The sequence below is a fragment of the Panthera tigris genome, chromosome A1 (genome assembly GCF_018350195.1).
Source record: "Panthera tigris isolate Pti1 chromosome A1, P.tigris_Pti1_mat1.1, whole genome shotgun sequence".
Lineage (NCBI taxonomy): Eukaryota > Metazoa > Chordata > Mammalia > Carnivora > Felidae > Panthera > Panthera tigris.
The window spans coordinates 69434017-69453826 of NC_056660.1; the positions used below are offsets into that span (position 1 = coordinate 69434017).

The following is a 19810-nucleotide window of genomic DNA, read 5'->3' on the forward strand; positions in this document are numbered from 1 at the left end:
AGGAAATGATGCAAAACACATTTCTGAAAATGGGTTATCAATGGCTAACCAGGGTCCAAGGATCTATTAAAGCTCCTGTCACAGCTGAACAGAGAGCCTGTGAAGGCAGTGAGCTTCCTGGTAGGGCCGGCATCCAAGCTGAGGTTGGCCAGCCACTCTCAGAGATGAGACACAAGGGATCCAACCTCATATCCTATTTATTCACTCAGCCTAAAATCCCTGACCAGGTTCAGGCCAGGACCTGTGTGAGAAAGACATGTAGGGGTCTCTTCCTGTGAAGGAGACACAGAACTGTGTGCAGGGGCTCTTGAGGCCTGGGCCTGGAGAGGGGTCTGCATGGGTTTCAGAAGGTGTCTGTAAGTCACCTGAAATTGTGTGCAAAAGCTCTCTGAGGAGATAAGGGCCCACTGGTTTCATCAGATTCTAAAAAAGGGTCAGTGACTTGACTTCGGATATGAACCTCTGGTTGAGCAGAAGAAGAAAATATAAACAGATAAATAGAAAAATGTCAGGAGTATTCAAAAGTAAGCATTAGATAAATGTTAAAATGAAATAGGTATCTGGGGAAAGTTAACTAAGCCTGAAGGGCCCTTCCTTCTAGAAGCTTCTGGATCCCTTCCAGAGAACTCTTTACCTCAGCGTCCAGGCTAATGTCTGTATGGGATTCTGGAAGGTATTATGCTAAGCGAAATAAGTCAGTTAGAAAAAAAGGTCATATGATTTCACTCCTAAGTGGAATTTGAGAAACTCAACAGATGAACACAGGGGAAGGGAAGGAAAAATAAGATGAAAACAGAGAGGGAGACAAACTATGAGACTCTTAAATACAGAGAACAAGCTGAGGGTTGCTGGAGGGGGTGGGGTAAATGGGTGATGGACATTAAGGAGGACACTTGTTGGGATCACCACTGGGTGTCATATGTAAGAGATGAATCACTGGGCTCTACTCCTGAAGCCAAGACTGCACTGTATGTTATTTAACTCGAAAATATATTAATAAAAAAAGAAAAGCAAAGAAAAGAAAAGCAAAGAAAGGAAAAGAAAAGAAAGGAAAAGAAAAAAGAGAAGAGAAAGGAGAAAAGGAAAGAAAAGAAAAGAAAAAAGAAAAGAAAAGAAAAGAAAAAAGAGAAAAGAAAAGAAAAGAAAAGAAAAGAAAAGAAAAGAAAAGAAAAGAAAAGAAAAGAAAAGAAAAGAAGCGAAGAGAAGCCAGGGCAACGGTACCTGTCAATATGGTTCGCCGTTTGCACTGCTCCTCAACCCCACCCTGCCTTTTCCCGGTCTGAGTGAAGGGCATCTCAAACATGAAGCGGCGAATGTTATGAGATCTCTCAAATTCCGTTTTCCTTTCTTGCAATTCTTTTTCATCAAAGAATGGAATCACGTGAGTCACCTGGATGTATGCATACTTGGAATCCAGATCCTTAGGGTTGACCTTCAAGGGAATAAACAAAAGGGGAGATTCGTGCTATTTGAAGGACTCTTTCAAAGCATCCCTAAGCTTGTCTTTCCACTTCTTACTAATACAAGATTTGGAAAAGTTTAGAAAAGTGGGAAAAAAAATAGTACAACAAACACCCACATACCCACCACTTAGAACAATTGCTAATGCTTTGTTCAAGCATACACACACACACACACACACACACACACACACACACACGCATAAGTGGACGCACACTTACACATGTACATATAGACTTTTTGTTGTTGTTGTTGTTGTTGAACCATTTCAAAGTAAGTGGTATCCATCATGGCACTTCCACCAGCATCTCTTAAACAGGAGGACATTCTCCTCCATGACCATAATGTATATCATACCCAATAAAACTAACTTAATTCAACACCCAGTCCATTAAAGTTTCTCAAATGTCCCCAGAATGTTATTTATCACTATTTGTGTTTGAACCAGAATCTAATAAACGATCATATTTAATCTAAAATTCTCCACTTTTTTTTTCCTGACACTGAATTTTTTTTAAGACATGTTAGTTTTCTTGCTGAGTGACTCCCTGTCTGGATTTTCCTGCTGGGTTCCTGAACTGCATTTTTACATATTCGGCTTAGAGAGAAAAATGTTTATTTTAGTAATAATGTTTAATACCTAGAACCTCAAATTATAATTAATCCACAGATTATATGTAAATAGAAGTGGACGAATTAATACAGGTACAGACTAGTCTAAGACTAATCTAACCATAAGTTTAGCTCCTGATTAACTCAGCACATAAACGCTTTTAAAACTGCATTGCTACAATTCAATTAGCAGTGCTCTAACATCTGTGACGTGCTAGATAGAACATTAAACATAGATATTTCCCATACAAGCCCAATAGCTAATATATTAGGGAGACAAATGAATTTTGCACAAATGAATTGTATTTAAGCTTGTAGAGCAATAAAAGGGGAAGGGTGTGAAAGAAATGAGGGCAAAGAATTTGGAGACAATTCTGGAACTGGGCTGACAAATCAACGAGGCCAAGAAGGTTTTGCTTAAAAGCCTCTAGTTATCATGCGCCACTGTCCTCTCAACAGGAATGTTTGTGAAGAAAAATGAAAAATGGGTATGGACGTGCCTAAAACTTTGGAAGTTAAGAAAATACATAAAGTCATGAGTTATTAACTTCTATTTTAGAAATAGCCATCCGGCCAATCGCTACAACTGTGTTCAAACCTATGAAACGTGACTCTCCTTAGCAGAAGCCATGTAAAAGCAGTGGAAATGCACATGCTTGCCTAGTTCTCAGTGGTATTTCCCTAGTTGTCATTTCCGAAGTTGTACGTGCGAAACAGGAGCAACGGAGGACCGGTGTTTGGGGGAAGGGAAGAAGGTCGGGAAGGTGTTCCAGCTGCTACAAGGACAGCGGATTGAGGGGGAAGAAGAATGCACATGAGGGTCCCGAGGAGAGGTTGTCACGTTGAAGCCACAGCTTGACACAGACAAAGGTTTCAGTTTCAGAGAAAGAGGCAAATTGGACCTGGGTAGTTCGGTTTAGGAAAAAAGTAGGCCTTCAAAAGGTCGTGTTAAGGGTTCTGTTTAAAAACAGACCAACAACGTGTGTTTATCCCTTTCCTTCACGCAACTCTCTGGTATAGAATTCACCTGTGAGGACCAAGGAACGAGGACAGAAGACAGCAGTGGGTGAGAGAGTTTAATGAATTTCTGGAAGGCAGGTGCAAGGAGGTGTGCTACCCAACGTGGCAGAGACACCGTTTTCCCACGCAGGTGGGGCAAGGAAGGTTTCTGAGGAAAACGGCACCTGGTGGTGACAGATGTTCTAATCTAAGTTCCCACAGAGGGATAACCAGTGAGTCAGGGTATCTCTCTGAAGCTTGCTGCTATGGACTGAACGTCTGTCCCCTCCAAATTCATAGGGTGAAATCATTTTTTTTTACAGATTATTTATTTATTTTGAGAGACAGAGAGTGAGAGAGCACAAGTGGAGGAGGGGCAGAGAGAGAAGGAGGGGAGAGAATCCCAAACAGGCTCTGCACCACCAGCACAGAGCTGCACAGAGCCCACCATCAGCACAGAGCCCAACTCGGGGCTCAAACTCACGAACCGTGAGATGGTGACCTGAGCTGAACCAAGAGTCAGATGCTTAACCAGCTGGGTCACCTAGGTGCCCCTCAGAGGGTGAAATCTTAACCTCCAGTGTGATGGCACTGAGGCAGGAGGTGACCAGGTCATGAGGGCAGAGCCCCCATGAATGGGATTCATGCCCTTCTAACAGGGGCCCCACAGAGACCCCTAACCCCCTCCACCATGTGAGGACACAGGGAGGAGATACTCATCTGTGAACCAGGAAGGAGGACCTCATCAGACACAGAAACTACTGGCGTCTTGACCTAGGCTTTCCCAACCACCATAACTATGAGAAATTCGTGTTGTTGATAAGCTGCTCAGTCTGCGGTGTTTGTTACATCAGCCTGAATGCACTGATGCCCATAAGGGACCAGCAATAGGATTCGGGTGGCCAGGAGAGGTGTGGGGTGGAAATCAGGGTGAGCATCAAAGTCTATTTGGAGTGGTGAGGCCCCAGGTTCCCTTCCATCATCCCTGCTGCACAAGAGAGGAGAGGTTGTTCCTTAGAGGAAGTGGTCTGGAAAAAGTCTAAAGGGGTCCACCAGTTTCAGTGGAAACTGGGGGCAAAGTATGAAGTGGAATACGGGACAAGCAGGTCGAAGCCTGCGGGCTGAATGTGGGACCTTCAGCCCTTGCCAGTCTCCTGAAACCAGAATCCAGTAATACCTGATTCCTTGTCCTCTCTACCACTTAGACAGGAGACGGAAAACTCTTCACTGGAGAAAATGTAGGCCCTCAAGGAAACAGATTTCAGAGACTAGGGACTCCAAAGCAGGGCTCAGGAAGGAAAATGAAGTAGGGAGTCTCCAAAAGGGTGAACTTAGAAAGATATAGAGCTTATCACTGTTGAAACTGAGCAGGACATTTTTATTCGCTTAATATTTAATATTTATTTTTATTATTTTTATTTATCTTTTTATAAAAGTTCATTTTAGTTTTGAGGAAGAGAGAGGGAGGGACAGGGAGGGAGGGAGAGGGAGAATCCCAAGCAGGCTCCACGCCAACAGTGCAGAGCCCAATGTGGGGCTCGATCGATGAGCTAGGAGACCACGCTCTGAGCCAAGATCAAGAGTTGGACGCTTAACCGACTGAGCCACCCAGGCGCCCCTATTTTTATTATTTTTAAATTGAAGTATAACTGACATACAATATTACATTAGTTTCAAGCATACAACATAGTGATTCAACATCTCCATACCTCACGCTGTGCTCACCGTGAATGCAGCTACTGTTTGTCATCACGCAACGCTATTACAGTGTCATTTGACTTTATTTCCTATGCTGTGTCTTTCACGAGTTCTCCACTCCATAACTGGGAGCCCACATCTCCTACTCCCCTTCACCCATTCTGTCTGTCCCTCCACTCCCCTCCCTTCCGGCAACCATCAGTTTGTTCTCTGAACTTATAGGTCTGACTCTGTTTTTTGTTTGTTTATTCATTTGGTTGGTTTTTTAGATAGCAGGAGGAAATTTTTAATGCAAAAAACAGGAACTCTATCTTGGCCTGAATTTCAGGAAGCAAAGGGATACCGACCTTCCTGGAGATATCCTGAAGACAGTGTGGAACACATACTCACATACACACACCCCCCTGCCACATACACATACACACATACATACATGCACACACACATATATAGATACATACACATATACACACACACATACACACGTAGATAGAAATGTGTACTTTCTCAAAGGGTCTTTGTAAGAGCAATACAGCAGAGGACAGCCTTCCTAAATAGAAAGTAGATCTCACTCCTACAAATGTGCTGGCTAGTTAGGTCCTTCCTTGATCTACCTATCTGCCTGTCCATCTGTCCATCATCATACTGAAATGGTATATCAGATGTTAATTATTTTGTAAAAGAATATCTTTTTAAAATCATGAAATATTTACTTAATGACGGACATCTGGAAAGCACAGAAAGCTATCAAGAAGAAAAAAAATTATACTTGCCACTCAAGGCCAACTATCCTTTAAAAAAATTTTTTTTTAAACATTTATTTATTTTTGAGAGACAGAGCAAGTCAGAGCACAAGTGGGGGAGGCACAATGAGGGGACACAGAATCCAAAGCAGGCTCCAGGCTCTGAGCTGTCAGCACAAGGTCTCATGCGGGGCTCAAACTCACGAACCGCGAGATCATGACCTGAGCTGAAGTCGACGCTTAACCGACTGAGCCACCCAGGCGCCCCTCAAAGCCAACCATTCTTAACTTTTCCTGTTTTTTTCCCCCATCTACATTTATGAACATACATGATCAAGCATACATAATCAATCAATACAATATCTTGACTATGAAACATTTCCAAACATGGTCATACCTTGCCAGAATCCTGTATCATTTTCACATTTTCAGAACCAAATTTATCTGAGTAAAGTTTAAGGAGTCTCTGGGAAATTTCTGACAGAGGCGTGAGTTTGGGTTCTTTGTAAATATACTCTTTTCCATCTTCATCTTCAAAGAATCCCTGTGACATAAAGCACAATTAGAGCTGTTCCCAGGTATAGCCCCAGGCTTACCACCCAGGAAGGATTCTTGTGTTATAGGGGTTAAAAAAAAAAAAAGGTGGGAGGGAATGATTCTAAAATAAAGTCCTACTTAAACAGGCTTTCTGAATAGGAAGGAAAATGATAATAATGTGAAATCAGGTTGCAAAGATAAAAGAAAACACAAAACTGCAAACTCATTCAAGAATGCTGTCATTAAGTGTTGAGTGAAATGAAAGATTGGGGACTCGAGACTGTTCTCTCATGATCTAATGATGGGATTCAAGCCTGTTTCACATTCCCAAGAAGCAGAGCTCACTATGAAATGATTCGGCAGGAAATGTACACACCTCCCATCTCATGCCTCCCCCATTTTCACAGGATTTTACGGCATAAACAGAAACATTCCAGTCTGGAGCAGCTCTGGCAAACGTTATGGCAAACGTTACCTGAAGTTTGTATAAATTCTAGTTTGCTTTACTTATGAGAAAAATATGAAAGGGCTGGAGCATGGCATGAGCAAAGATTTTCATTATCACCAGTTGATTATCATGTGGTTTAGCACCAATCATGTCTGCTGAACACAGCAAGGCTTAGAATTGCATGGGAAGTGAAAAAGGTTGAAAATTTTAAAGTCCAGATTGGGGTTAATACTTGAAATTAAAAAAAAAAAAAGTTTCTCGTCTAAAAATAAAAGAGAGAAAATGGTGCAAAAAACACAGTATATTAAAAAAAAAATGCAGGCTAACATGAGACAAATAACACCCACATCAAACTAGTGTAGATGCAGTAATTTCACTACATTACTTGCTTTTTAAGCATTTACTGTAATTACCTCCACATCTGTTTCACTGTCTGTAAACTGGTATTGCTATAAAGTTATAAAAGACAATAACAGGATAAATTGAAGGTTATATAGTGCTCACAGAAAACCACACACCCTAAATAAATGGATTATAATTTATATCATTTAATCATGTTAGAGACTTTGGAGGTTAAATTCTCAGTTAAATTTAAATAAACCCTTTTATACAGGGCTTCTGAAATATTACAACAGTAAATATACTTGTGGAGATATTATATTACAAAATATAGAGATGCACAGGGAACAAAGGAAACCAGAAAGTCTTAATTTTGATTTTAAAACATGCAGTGTAGATGTGTAAGGAAACAAGTGATTTATTTCTGTAAATGGAATAAAATGTTAATTTTTTTTTTTTGGAGTTTGTAATGATTGGACAGATATACATACAGACTTGAAAAGGAAACTTGCAAGTCACACGGAAGTACCAAAGATGCCACTAAAAATGTCTTATGGAGGGAGAACTTACCGCTGCCTTAAGAAAGTAATAAAGAAAAGACAGGAAGAAAGAAAAAAAGCAGAAAGTTTACTACTGAGGAAGATAAGAACCATACTAAATATGACAAATTCATCAAATTAGCATTTATAGAAAACAGAACACTTACAAAATACAACTTTATAGAATTAAAAAACAAACAAACAAAAAAACCCAAGGATTTAGAAGGACGGTCTGCGGAACAGAGAGGATCCTCACCTGTCCAAAGAAGGCCACTCGGAAATATGTCCCCAGGAGCCTGCGGCCAGAGTGCATGACCTCAGTTACTTTGCTGTAGGCCCGGTGTAGTGTATCATACAGATGGGCTAGCCTCTGGAAAACAGGACAAAAAACCCATTTCTTCCCACTTGTAACTAGTAGGATCAATTGTAAAATAATTAAATGAGAATGAATAAGTAAAAATTCCTTGGACTTGAGTAAAAGAAACAAAAACAAACAAAAAGCCAAAAGACCAAAAACCAATGGTAATGCACAATGGTAATGACCATTTTTTCGATTACCATGTTTTCTACCCAGAAAGCCACCTTGCGTACCAAGGACCCATCGAATCTCCACATTGTGGTAAGCAACTTGTTTTCAAGTTAATGTGACATGTTGGAGATGGTAGAGCCCTACGATGACATTTTTAGTCTCTGCTTTTCCTACTTTCTTTGATAAGCTCAAAGAAGCTGGACAACTCCCCACCCTGCACCCCCCCAGCCCAGGAAGGATGACAGGGACACCGGCTTTCCATGCAGGGGAGCAAGGAAGAGCTCTGAGGAAGAAGGCACCTGATGATCATAAAACTCTGTTCTTGGCAACCTTTCAAAAGTAGAGTGCCACAGTTACCAATCCTTGTTTTTTGAGATTTGGTGTTGTATAATGGCTTGAGGGTGGTGACCTCCAGCATCACACAGAGGGTCAGAGGCCACATGGTCATCTCTGACTGGGGTCTGCTTGCTCTCTTTGCATACAAGAAGGTCTGGGTATATGTGTTGTCCCACCGTCCTCTCAAAGAGGAAGAAACAAACCACTCTGATACCTCAAAATCTCTCCGCTTCTCATAAATGGGGATGATGAGTTTATAGATGTCAGCGATTAGCTCATAGCGTTCAGCCTTCCAGAGTCCATCTGCACACTGCTCTAGAAGCTCCATAAGTACATCCTGATCAAAGAAGAAGGCCACCGGCCAGAGAACAGTGTTACAGGAAACATGACATTTTATTCTTTGCAGAATGCTTAACCGGTTAAGAGGGTTAGGAAGAAAATTTCAAAACACATAATATTTCTAAACACTAACTTCCACACTTGTTATAGCTCATCACTATGCTCTTTTTCTAAAAAAATTTTTTATGTTTATTTTTGAGAGAGAGAGAAAGAATGCGAGCAGAGGAGGGGTAGAGAGAGAGGGGGACAGAGGATTCGAAGCAGGCTCTGGACTGACAGCAGAAAGCCTGATGTGGGGTTCAAACTCACAAAAAGTGAGATCATGAACTGAGCTGAAGTTGGATGCTTAACTGACTGAGCCCCCCAGATGCCCCACTATGTTCTTTAATGAGCCATTTTTCAGTCATTTACAAGCAGAAATGCAGGGTCACAATGTATGACCGTGTAATAGTTAATACCATGGGAAAAACTGACATTGATCACTTCACACAGTCTCTCAATTTTTGTTGAGTTCTCTTTTTATAATTAGAATTTCAATTTTTTTCCTTTCTGAGAAACAATGACAATGCTGAAACACAAAGTTATTTAACTGTGGCTTTAAACCCAATTAGACACCTCAGAGCAATTTAGTAATGGCACGTAGTGGGCATGATGCCTGCCACACCAACATCCTTTCCTCCTTTCCTTGGAAGTTTCTACCTACTGGAGTTTGGGTAGTCAGCCCACCTCTATTAAAGTCCTTGAACTTTGAAGGAAGCTAACACTTGCCATGACACAAGGGCTGGGGCATGTGGCTCAGGTGTAAACTAATCAGCATAAATCTACTTCCTGGCCACACTGTTTCATTTTAAATATATTTTTTTAATGTTTATTTCTGAGACAGAGAGAGAGAGAGAGAGAGAGAGTAGGGTAGGGTAGAGAGAGGGAGACACAGAATTTGAAGCAGGCTCCAGGCTCTGAGCTGTCAGCACAGAGCCTGACGTGGGGCTCGAACTCAGTGACAGTGAGATCATGACCTGAGCCGAAGTCGGACACTTAACCGACTCAGCCACCCAGGCGCCCCTTGGCCACACTGTTTACAAAGTGGACATGGGACCTAAACAGACCAATCAGGGTGAATCTTAGGACTGAAGTGAGAGAAGTTTTCTCACCAGCCCAGACAGGAGAGGCGGCAGGGAACATGACAGGGGCTGACATCCATTTCATGGCCAACCAGGGGCCCGTCTGCCTTAGTAACACAGTGGAGAGCTCCCCCTCCCTCCCAAAACAACTATGTCATAGATAACTGTAAAACATTTGCATCGATTGCTGTCAATCTCTCTGTAATTTCCTAATGGAAGACAATTTACTTGATCTTTATTATTTAAGCCCATTTGAGTGGGGTTTCATGAATGATGTTGAGCAAATTTTCATGTGCTTATCTGTCATCTGTATAGCTTTGGCAAAGTGTCTATTCAAATCTTTGACTCTTTTTTCCACTGGATTATTATTATTGACTTTTGAGAGTTCTTTACATATTTTGCATAAAAGTCCTTTACCAGACATGTCTGTACTTTTCTCCCAATCTGTAGTTTGTGTCTGGAATTTCTGATCAGTGTCTTTTGAAGAGCAGAGGTTTCTAATTCTGATGAAGTTCAATGTATCAAGTTATTCTTTTCTGGATTGTGACATATTATATTGAAGAAATTTCTAACACAAGTTGGCAAAGATTTTCTCCTATGTTTTCTTCCAGAAGTTTAATAGTTTCACATGTAAGTTTATGACCCATGAAGTAATTTCTGAATATAGTATAAAGTATGGATCAATTTTTTTATACAAATGTCCTATTGTTCCAACACCATTTGATGAAGACTATCCTTTCTTCATTGAATTGCCTTTGAATCCTTATCAAAAGTCAAATGGACCGTATGTGTGTGAATCTATTTCTGGTTTCCCTATTTTGTTCCATTGATAGAGGTGTCCATCCTTGTGCCATTCAATACCACAGTTTTGATTACTACTACAGCTTTAGAGAAGGGTGTCTCCACAGTGACAGTAATGATATTTTGAGCCACACAATTCCTTGTTCTGGGGGTCTGTCCTGTGCACTACAGAATCTATGGCAACATCAAAAGCCTCTACCTACTAGATGCCAGTAGCACTACCCTCTCCTTTCCCCCTTTCCCCTAAATGTGACATTAAAAACGTTTCTAGCTACAAATTACCAAAAGTCCCCTGGGAGATGGGGACAAAATGATCCCAATTGAGAACTAATGCTAATTTATAATAACCTTAAAAGTCAGATAGTATGACTCGTTGAATTTTTTCAAAACTGTTGTGGCTAGTCTCTTCCTTTGCTTTTCCATATACATTTTGAATCCATTTTGTTAATTTCTACCAAAACTCCAGATGGGAGTTTGATCAGAACTGCTCTGAATCCATAAATCAGTTTAGGGAGAATTGATAACAATATGGAATCTTCCACTCCATATATTTAGGTCTTTCATTTTTTTCATCACTGTTTTGTAGTGTTTAGCATAGAAACCTATATAGATTTATATCTAAGTTTTTGATGTCATTATAAATAGTAATGTTTTTTAATTTTGAGGGTTTCTTTCAAGGAAAGTGCTTTACTGAGTAAGATTTAAAGTCATCCAGCACACCTGTTTGTAGGAATAATATAAAACAATCACTGATAGGTGAAACCATGGTATAAGAATCTCTAAATGTGAAAAAGGTTGAATGCTTTTTGAATATTGATCTTGTATCCTGTTATCTTGTTAAACCCAATGTTAGTAATTTTTTTTGTAAATTCTTTGGGATTTTCTCTGTCACAAAGACAACCGTATCTAATATGAATATAGGCAGTTTTATTTCTTTTTCTTGCCTTATTGCACTGGCTAGGACATCCAGCACGATGTTGAATAGGAGTGTTGCAAAAGCAGATATTCTTGTTTTGTTTCCAATTTTAGGGAAAAGCTCTCGGTCTTTCACCACTAAGTATAATGTTAGCTGCCGGATTTTTGTAGATAATCTTTTTTATTTTTATTTTTGAGAGAGACAGGGACAGAGCGCGAGCTGGGGAGGGGCAGAGAGAGAGAGGGAGACACAGAATCCAAAGCAGGCCCCAGGCTCTGAGCTGTCAGGACAGAGCCCGAAGTGGGGCTCAAACCCATGGACTGTGAGATCATGACCTGAGCTGAAGTTGGCTGCTTAACCAACTGAGCCACCCAGGTGCCCTGTAGATAATCCTTTTTAGGTTGAGGAAGTTCTTTTCTCTTCTTAGTTTTGTTGTTTCTTTTTAGACCATGAATGGATGTTGAATTTTTTCAAATTATTTATCCACATCTATTGAGATGATCATACAGTTTTCTTTATTTATTCTGTTAATATAGTGAATTATATTGATTGGTTTTCCAATGTTGAGCCAACAGTGCAATCCTAGGGCAAAGCCCACTTGGTCATGCTTTATTTTTCTTGTTTCTATATTGCTAGATTAAATTTGCTAATATATCTCTTAAGGCCAGTTGCCTTTACACATGTTTGTATCCTCTATTATACTGTAAATGAAGGGTAGGACCTATGGTTTTCACTAGTAATCTAATGTTTCACTTCAGGCCTAATGCCAACAGTTAACAGACCCAAAGAAAATAAATACATTTAAAGTAGTTGTGAATCAATTTACCAGAAAGTAATGTAGGACTTAAAAAAAAAATCTTTAAAGCAAGACATTTACCTCTTCTGTCATGTTTACAACATACAAATCGTAAAACTGTCATCAGTGTGACGAAACTCTGAGCCAGTGCTTATAAAGAGGTATACCAGTTGCCTCAAACTTTTGTTGCAGGTCTTTTAACTGCAAACATTAAATATTGTCTAGTAACTACGGTACTAGTACTAGTATGTAGTACTATGTTACTACATAGTAACAGCTATAGACAAAGAAGAAATCAGAAAAGGTTCTAACTCCCTCTCTTCCCCTTGTGCATTAGAGTTGCACAATAGAGTTTTTGGGTAATCTCCTGTACCAAATTCCCCAGACTGGGAGACTAAGATTTGAATACTGTTCTTACTCCTGTTTAGTCAAACTGGAAACATACAGAAAATTTAATAACGACGAAACCTGAATTCAAGCAGCGTATCAATGGACAGCTGAGTTAATGATGGAAAAATCTGTCATATTTGGTTAAAAAAGATGGACTTCAACCAGGGAAACTCTGTAGAATGGTTGGAAAATGGGAACATTTGATAAAGTGAATAGAGCTTAGTAAATAATTGAAGTAAGTATCACAATCTGATGGCAACCGGCAATTAGAAAATAACATGCCATTGGGGCGCCTGGGTGGCTCAGTTGGTTGAGCGACTAACTTCGGCTCAGGTCATGATCTCACAGTTTGTGAGTTCCAGCCCCGCGTCGGGCTCTGTGCTGACAGCTCGGAGCCTGGAGCCTGCTTCGGATTCTGTGTCTCCCTCTCTCTCCGCACCTCCCCCACTCATGCTCTGTTTCTGTCTCAGAAATAAATAAACATTTAAAAAAATTAAAAAAAAAAAGAAAATAACATGCCATCAATTTTTTATATGCTACTGGATGTTATTTTATCTTTTTTTTCTGATTCAGGAGGCAGATCTGTAGTTTATCACTCTGATATCAGTTATTATTACAAAGAAATGGTGATATGTACTATAAAAGCAAAGTCTATATAGATTTTACTCAAAAACAAACTAAAAATGGTTTCTATAAAAAAAAGATAAGTCCTCTCATTAAAATAGAGTGTGGATTACTGAACATCAAAGTTTAATTTAGTCAGGTAAATTATTCAAGCCAATGTCAAGTCTACAAATACCTAGACATTTATAGACATAGTATTTTGAGTAGGAATAACCAGTAAGAAAAAAAAAAAAAGAAAAGAAAGAACCAGTAATCATAGATAGTTCATTTTGAGAGACCATATGTCAATACAAAATTGTAGAGTCGTAGAAACTATGATGTCATAGTAATTAAACACTGGGACATATATGAGTAATAGTCTCAATATAATTCCATGTATTAATTTACTTAGGATTCTCAGCAATCACAGCACCTGAAAACCAGAACTAATCCAGACAATGGCTGGACAGTGATGACCTTGAAAGGTGGTTATACAGAAAGCCTAATGGTTTTATCACCTCGCTTAAAATTTAAATGCCAAGATATATCTTCTAAATTGCCAATCCACGCAAAGAAGTGTAAGTAATTACTGGTTGGAAAAAAAATCCTCAATGAACTTAATGCATCTGGAAAGCTCACTTTTTATGTTATTAGACTGACCTTAAGAAGATCTCAGTACCCTAAGCTCATAAGCCACTGAGACAGCTGTTTAAAATGTAATTAGCCAGTTCCGTTTTTAAGTGTGCCATAGCAATGCAACTGAGGTCACCGAGGACCTGTCTGTCTGTGGAATTAGCACACTAATGCTGTGTATGGGGGTGTGTGTGCACAAAAAAGCCTATAGTAGCCTATGTATGTGCAGCATATTTAAACGTTTTCATTTAAATGTCACTTGTTCCATCTGGCATTAATTTAATCTAATCATAATTCCTATGAAACTAAATGTTGTCCCTATTATCTGCCATTTAGAAAGAAAGTAAATGCATGACTGGGCTTGAGCAATGGCATAATTCATGGCTTAATTCACATCTCCACCATATTATTCTTCTCAAGTTACAGTTGAGAATCCCTTACAGCAGAATAATCACTTGGGATGCTTGTTAAAATACAGATTCCCAAAATAAACAAACCCAAACCAAAACCAAACCAGATTTCAGACACCACACCCACCCACCGAATATGGGGATTAGCAGAGCAGGGAGCTTGGGAATCTAAGTAATTTCTAACTAAGCACACTAAAATTTGAGGGCCACTGTACCAGGTGAAGCCTTCTGAGGCAGCTACATCAGTTATACATCCTCAAGCTAACACATGGCACAGAGCTAGTTTATAGAATGAATCAATGTACGTAAATATAGAAATTTCCATGGGGAGCTTGAGTGGCTCAGCCAACCGAGCTGACTCTTAATTTTAGTTAAGCATCCAACTCTTCACTTTGGTTCGGGTCACGATCTCAATGTTCAGAAGTTTGAGCCCTGCATCAGGCTGTGCTGACAGCGTGGAGCCTGCTTGGGATTCTCTGTCTTCCTTTTCTCTGCCTCTCCCCTGCTCTCTCTCTCTCTCCCTCCCCCGCCCCCAAAATAAAATAAATTAAAAATTAGAAATTTCCAGGTCACAAAGAACTCAGACAACTTCTAGCTGAGAGTGTAAGGGACTGTGGTTTTGGTGTTTCTCCTCAATGGTAAGAAAGCATCACACGCAGTCCAGTGTCCCAGGGCAGGGACCATACCTTGCTCACACTGCTATCTCCAGTACTCTGTTCAGTGCCAAGGAAGCTCGGTAAATATTTGCAAAATGAAGCGGGACATATACATCCTGGTGTGAGCCAAGGGTAGAGCAATTAGACAAGTTGCATGGGTGAAGTTCACCAGTCACTACTGCAATGACCTGAAGGACTACAAAAGTGCCTCCACGGATATTGATTTTGGGGTTACAAAGAAATTTCAACAAGTGGGCAACTGGTCAGGATGAACTGTATTTTCTATTTCCCCTTCTAGAGTCCCTCTTGGCCCTGTCCTTCCTCGCTCTGTGCTTTGGGAGGTCAAAGCACCAGACCGCTGGCCTGCATGCTGGGCTCCCTGTCCTCTGCTCCTGGCTGAGTTCAGAACATGGAAGGCTCAGTAGAAGCCTAGAGGGCAGGAGGAGAGGGAGGATGGGGTGGCTATGCACTTGCCCCTCTCTGCCAGGGTGCAGGACTGAGCTCACCCCTAAAATTTGTCAGGTGCCCCCTCCATGTGGTTTCTCTCTCCTCCCCTGGCCCACAGGGTGTCGGGTGGTAAGCCGGCTGTTGCTCACCTCAAGGGTACTGAGATATTACTTACTGGTTTCTCTATACCCTGTCCAAACTTTTCAAAATAGTCCCTTTATTAGCCTTTCTTCAATGTCCTGAGTATGATACCTATTTCTTCATGGGATCCTGCATGAGGGATCCCCAAAACTTCACGGGCTGTGTGGAATTTTGACATCACAGGGGACTCAGAATTCTTCAATCTGCACGGACTCCAAATTGCATAACAGAATTGTAAACAGGATGGGATGTTTCTTTTTATCTAATCAAAAGCAGCTGGGAGGGAGTCTGCTCTTTAGATCAGAGTCCGGGAAGATGAACTGCGATCAATAAAAACCCATCTGTGGTCTGCTGCTAGGAGAACTGTGTATTTTTATGCAGCTCCAAGAAAATCCTATTAGGAGAGCACGAGGCATTTAAGTACATCTAATAACACAGATTAAAAGGGCAATGATCTTTATTAAGCTATATGTTACACCCCTATTCCCATCAGCTTTTCCCAAAACTCCTGGGAGAGAAATGTTCAACTTTCTCTTTTTCTTGAAATGTCCTGATAGCCAAAGCAAAAATGTGTGTGGCAACTTCTGTTTTCCTGGCTTTTAGAACGTTATTCTTGGGGTGCCTGGGTGGCTCAGTCAGTAAAGCCTCCGGCTTCGGCTCAGGTCATGATCTCGCAGTTTGTGAGTTCAAGCCCCACGTCAGGCTCTGTGCTGGTAGCTCAGAGCCTGGAGCCTGCTTCCGATTCTGTGTCTCTCTCTTTCTGCCCCTCCCCCACTCATGCTCTGTCTCTCTGTCTCTCTGTCTCTCTCTCAAGTAAACAAACATTAAAAAAAATTTGTTCAGAACATGTTATTCTTTCAACTCCCAGCTAGTTTCAGTCTTGATGTGCAGGGGTTGCACACGACTTTATAACCCCACCAAGTCATACCCTAATCATTATAGATCGTCACGTACTATGGACCTTGTTAAATATTTACCAACTTTATGCTTCAAGGACAGGGTGGAAAATCCATATTCTGGAAATAATTGATAAAGTTACCCCCTCACATGTTTAGTTATCAGACTGGATGCCATTCACAAATTTCCTCAGGAAAGCCTGCACATGATTTCCTAGGCTGATTCCCTTGCTGGCAGTGACTACTCCAGCCTGATACTTAGTCAGATGGGCTGACCTGAGCTTCATTTATCATCCCCGCGGGACAGGTTACTGAGAACTGTTTACTTTCAACTCCTTAGTTGTTCGTGGCATAGTTGCTTTCCTTACCAAATTCTAAACAAAATGCTGGACTCCAGAGGTCTGTTTAGGCACGGGGGACAAGGGTGCTTTCTGCAAGGAGACAATACATTCAAGCCTCTTCTCAGAGAAGAACCCAGTCAAACACCTTGAAGGAGGAGTTCAAAGCCAAGAGTGTGCAAGCCTTATTACCTCAGTGACAGGTCGCACACTTCAGAGCAAAAATTAAAAATTACCTTTTGTCCAGGCATTTCAAGGTAGAGAGGCAGCTGAACTATTAACGCCATGTAATAACTGGCCTTTTTTTTGTTGTTGCTGTTTTTTTTTTTTTTTTTTTAATCCTTCGGGCTACTCAGAAAACTTTATTGTGGTTAAAGTTATTTTAATATTTACATGTGAAATGCATTCAATATATTATCTTTCTTTTTCATGCTTACTTTTTAATTGAGAGGTTCATTTGAGACCAATTTAGGACAGTGGTTCTTAAACTCTGGGGGCTTAAGACCCCTTTATATATCACTGAAATTATTGAGAATTCCTTAAAAATTACTGAGAACTTTTATGTATATGGGTGTTATCTGTCAATATTTACATATATTATATGGACTGGAAACTGGAAAATGCTAAAAGGTTTATTAATTTAATTAAAATAATAAACCTATTCTATGTTAATGAAAAAATAACATTTTTTATGAAAAAAATTTCACCCCTCCCCCCCAAAAAAAATTAGGGGAAAAAGTAGCACTATTTTACGTTTTTGCAGCTCTCTTTAACATCTGATGTCATAGGAGAAACCTGAATTCTCATATTTGCTTCTGCTTTCAATCTGTTCAATATGCTGTTCTGGACGATGTATACAAAGAAAGTCCAGCCTCACACACACATCCAGTTGGAAAAGGAAGGACCTCAAAGACTTCCTAAAAGGTCCGGGGTTCCCTCAACCACACTTTGAGAACTGACTCAAAGTGTGATCTGCTAACATATCCTGGTTAATGTCACTGAGGATGTCTGATCATGGCTCTACTTACTGGGCAAGAACATGATTAAAAGTCATAATATTAATCGTAGGACCTCCACATCATAAAAACAAATACAACAGAGGAAGAATGTATTTCTTTCTTTCTCTGTTCTTTCTCTCTACATGAAGAAACAGACAATTTTATTTTTCTTTATTTAAAAGACAGGCAGGATCAACTAGCTTTCCCTTGACTGTTTCATTCTGTCCTGAGCTGAGGAGAGGCGGGCACACATGAAAAACCTTTCTGGCAGACATTGATCAAAGAGGAAATTCAGGGAACATAAGCAGACAACTGGAATTTGTTCAAATTCCTAGCTTTATTTCAAAGCTTTCTGGTTCCAGATAAGTGGCTGCAAGGTGATCCTGTTTTGGCAAGAAAATTACAGAAATTGCCATGATGATCTTAGGTCAAACTTTCTGATCTCTATTGGGGGTAGGACGGGGTGGTCTTCTTTACTAATGGTGAGAAGAATCTGGACTAAGGCACTCCAGTGGAGGCAGGGAACCAGGTCTGCTCTGCCCTGGAGCCCAGTCTGGCCTCTCATGGCTTTGAGTGTCTATGGACATGAGGGAGAGGTCAGTGTCGGAGACACTGATTTAAAAGTCAGAGTGGCCGGTTAGTTCAGTTGGGCAGAGTGTGGTGCTAATAAAAGTCAGATTAAAATAGCAATAAAACCCATCAACTGGAGAAATTAATGGCTGGAAAGAATGAGAAACCTTCTGGTCAGAATACTGCACCTATTACCACAACTGTTTGAGCTCTCAGCTTCACTTCCCTCCTAAATGAGCTGCTCAAGCTCTTTCCAGAGACAAGGAGGAAATCCTAGACAGGGGGATGGCGTAGCTTTCGCTGCTCTGTGTCAGCCGTCTGGAGCATTATTTTGGTCAGAGCGAAGTGTGCAGCCAGCAGCTGCCCAGAGAAAACCCTCGTGTGCAGAGCACAGCCGGCCCTGAGACACTCCATGACCCAACAAGCCCACGCTCGCCAAGGCGCTCACCTCGTTGAAATGGACATCCTGCATTCCGACATCTTCCATCATGGAGGCCTCCTCGTCTATGTTTGGGGTAATGACCCTGAAAGCTGTGCATCCTTGTCTAAACATGCCTAGAATGGAGACAGCAGGGGAGAGAGCTGGTCACTGACCTGCAATTGGTTGGACCTGGAGGGCTCTCCCCGCCTGCCACGTTTCTGTGCTGAATGACACGACTGACTTTGAAACCTCTTATGTCTCAGGCTCCCATTCTCACAGGGAGCCACTGGGTACTTTTCATCTGCTTCCTCATAGTTCACCTCACCTCCCTCAATTCTTTGCTCATTTTAATTTTTCACCCACCTTTATTAAAATATATGTAATCCTTAAATAAACCGTAAATAAATGGAAACATGTATTGGATCCAATTAATAGTTAAAAAAGTAACTTTAATTTGATTTGGTAAGATGGACCATGCTCAGATACCAAGAAAAATAAAGCCAAAGCCAATCAAAGCGAAACACAGGACTCAAAAAGGACTGTTTCCTTCAAGCTGTCACCTCCCCAACTCTGGCTGGGGGTAACCCAGAACTCAGATTAGAACTCGCTTTTCTCTTTCACAAAGCATTCTACCAAGATGTAACTCAAGAGCTGCAGCCATGAGTGGAGAGCTTGTCTTAGCTGGTTCCATATCTGCTGCCCGAGGGGTAAGGAGAGGCCTTCTTTCTTCCCCAAAACAGAAGAGCAGGAGCCCGTACAGCATGAATGCTTCAGGGGCCTGTGCACTCAGATTCTCTGGGGGAGATGGTAGAAGGCTGGAGCTGGGATAAACAACCGGGATAAGGATAAAGGCCTCAAGCGATAATGGCCCATTTGGGGCCTTCACTCAACTTGGGAGTCACTGGGGAAAAGTTCTGTGTCAGTTGGACAATGCCAGCTGGGCAAAGGTGATCAAGTACAGAAAGGACCTCAAATGTCTTTGCCACTCTATTTTGAGATCACTTTACAATAAAACAAAACAGAAGTCAAAACTTGAATGGAGACCTCCCCTAATTCAGAAAAAAGAGGAGTATAGAGTATTTTGAAATCAAGT

The 19810-nt window shown here is 40.9% G+C and overlaps 1 protein-coding gene across 14 annotated transcripts in view; it reads right to left on the minus strand.

Moving 5' to 3' along the window:
• The window catches only part of DOCK9 (dedicator of cytokinesis 9), a 332962-nt gene that overhangs the window by 55206 nt on the left and 257946 nt on the right, over positions 1-19810 (minus strand). For all 14 annotated transcript variants that reach the window (XR_006215038.1, XR_006215044.1, XR_006215032.1 and 11 more), the window contains 5 exons: positions 18745-18851; positions 8456-8578; positions 7633-7746; positions 5911-6057; positions 1222-1432 (listed from right to left, as the gene is read on the minus strand). Coding sequence is in view for 11 of the 14 variants with exons in the window: in XM_042979621.1 (XP_042835555.1) it covers positions 1222-1432; positions 5911-6057; positions 7633-7746; positions 8456-8578; positions 18745-18851 (702 nt within the window). In the remaining 3 variants the exon portion in view is untranslated. The remainder of the gene's footprint in view (positions 1-1221; positions 1433-5910; positions 6058-7632; positions 7747-8455; positions 8579-18744; positions 18852-19810) is intronic.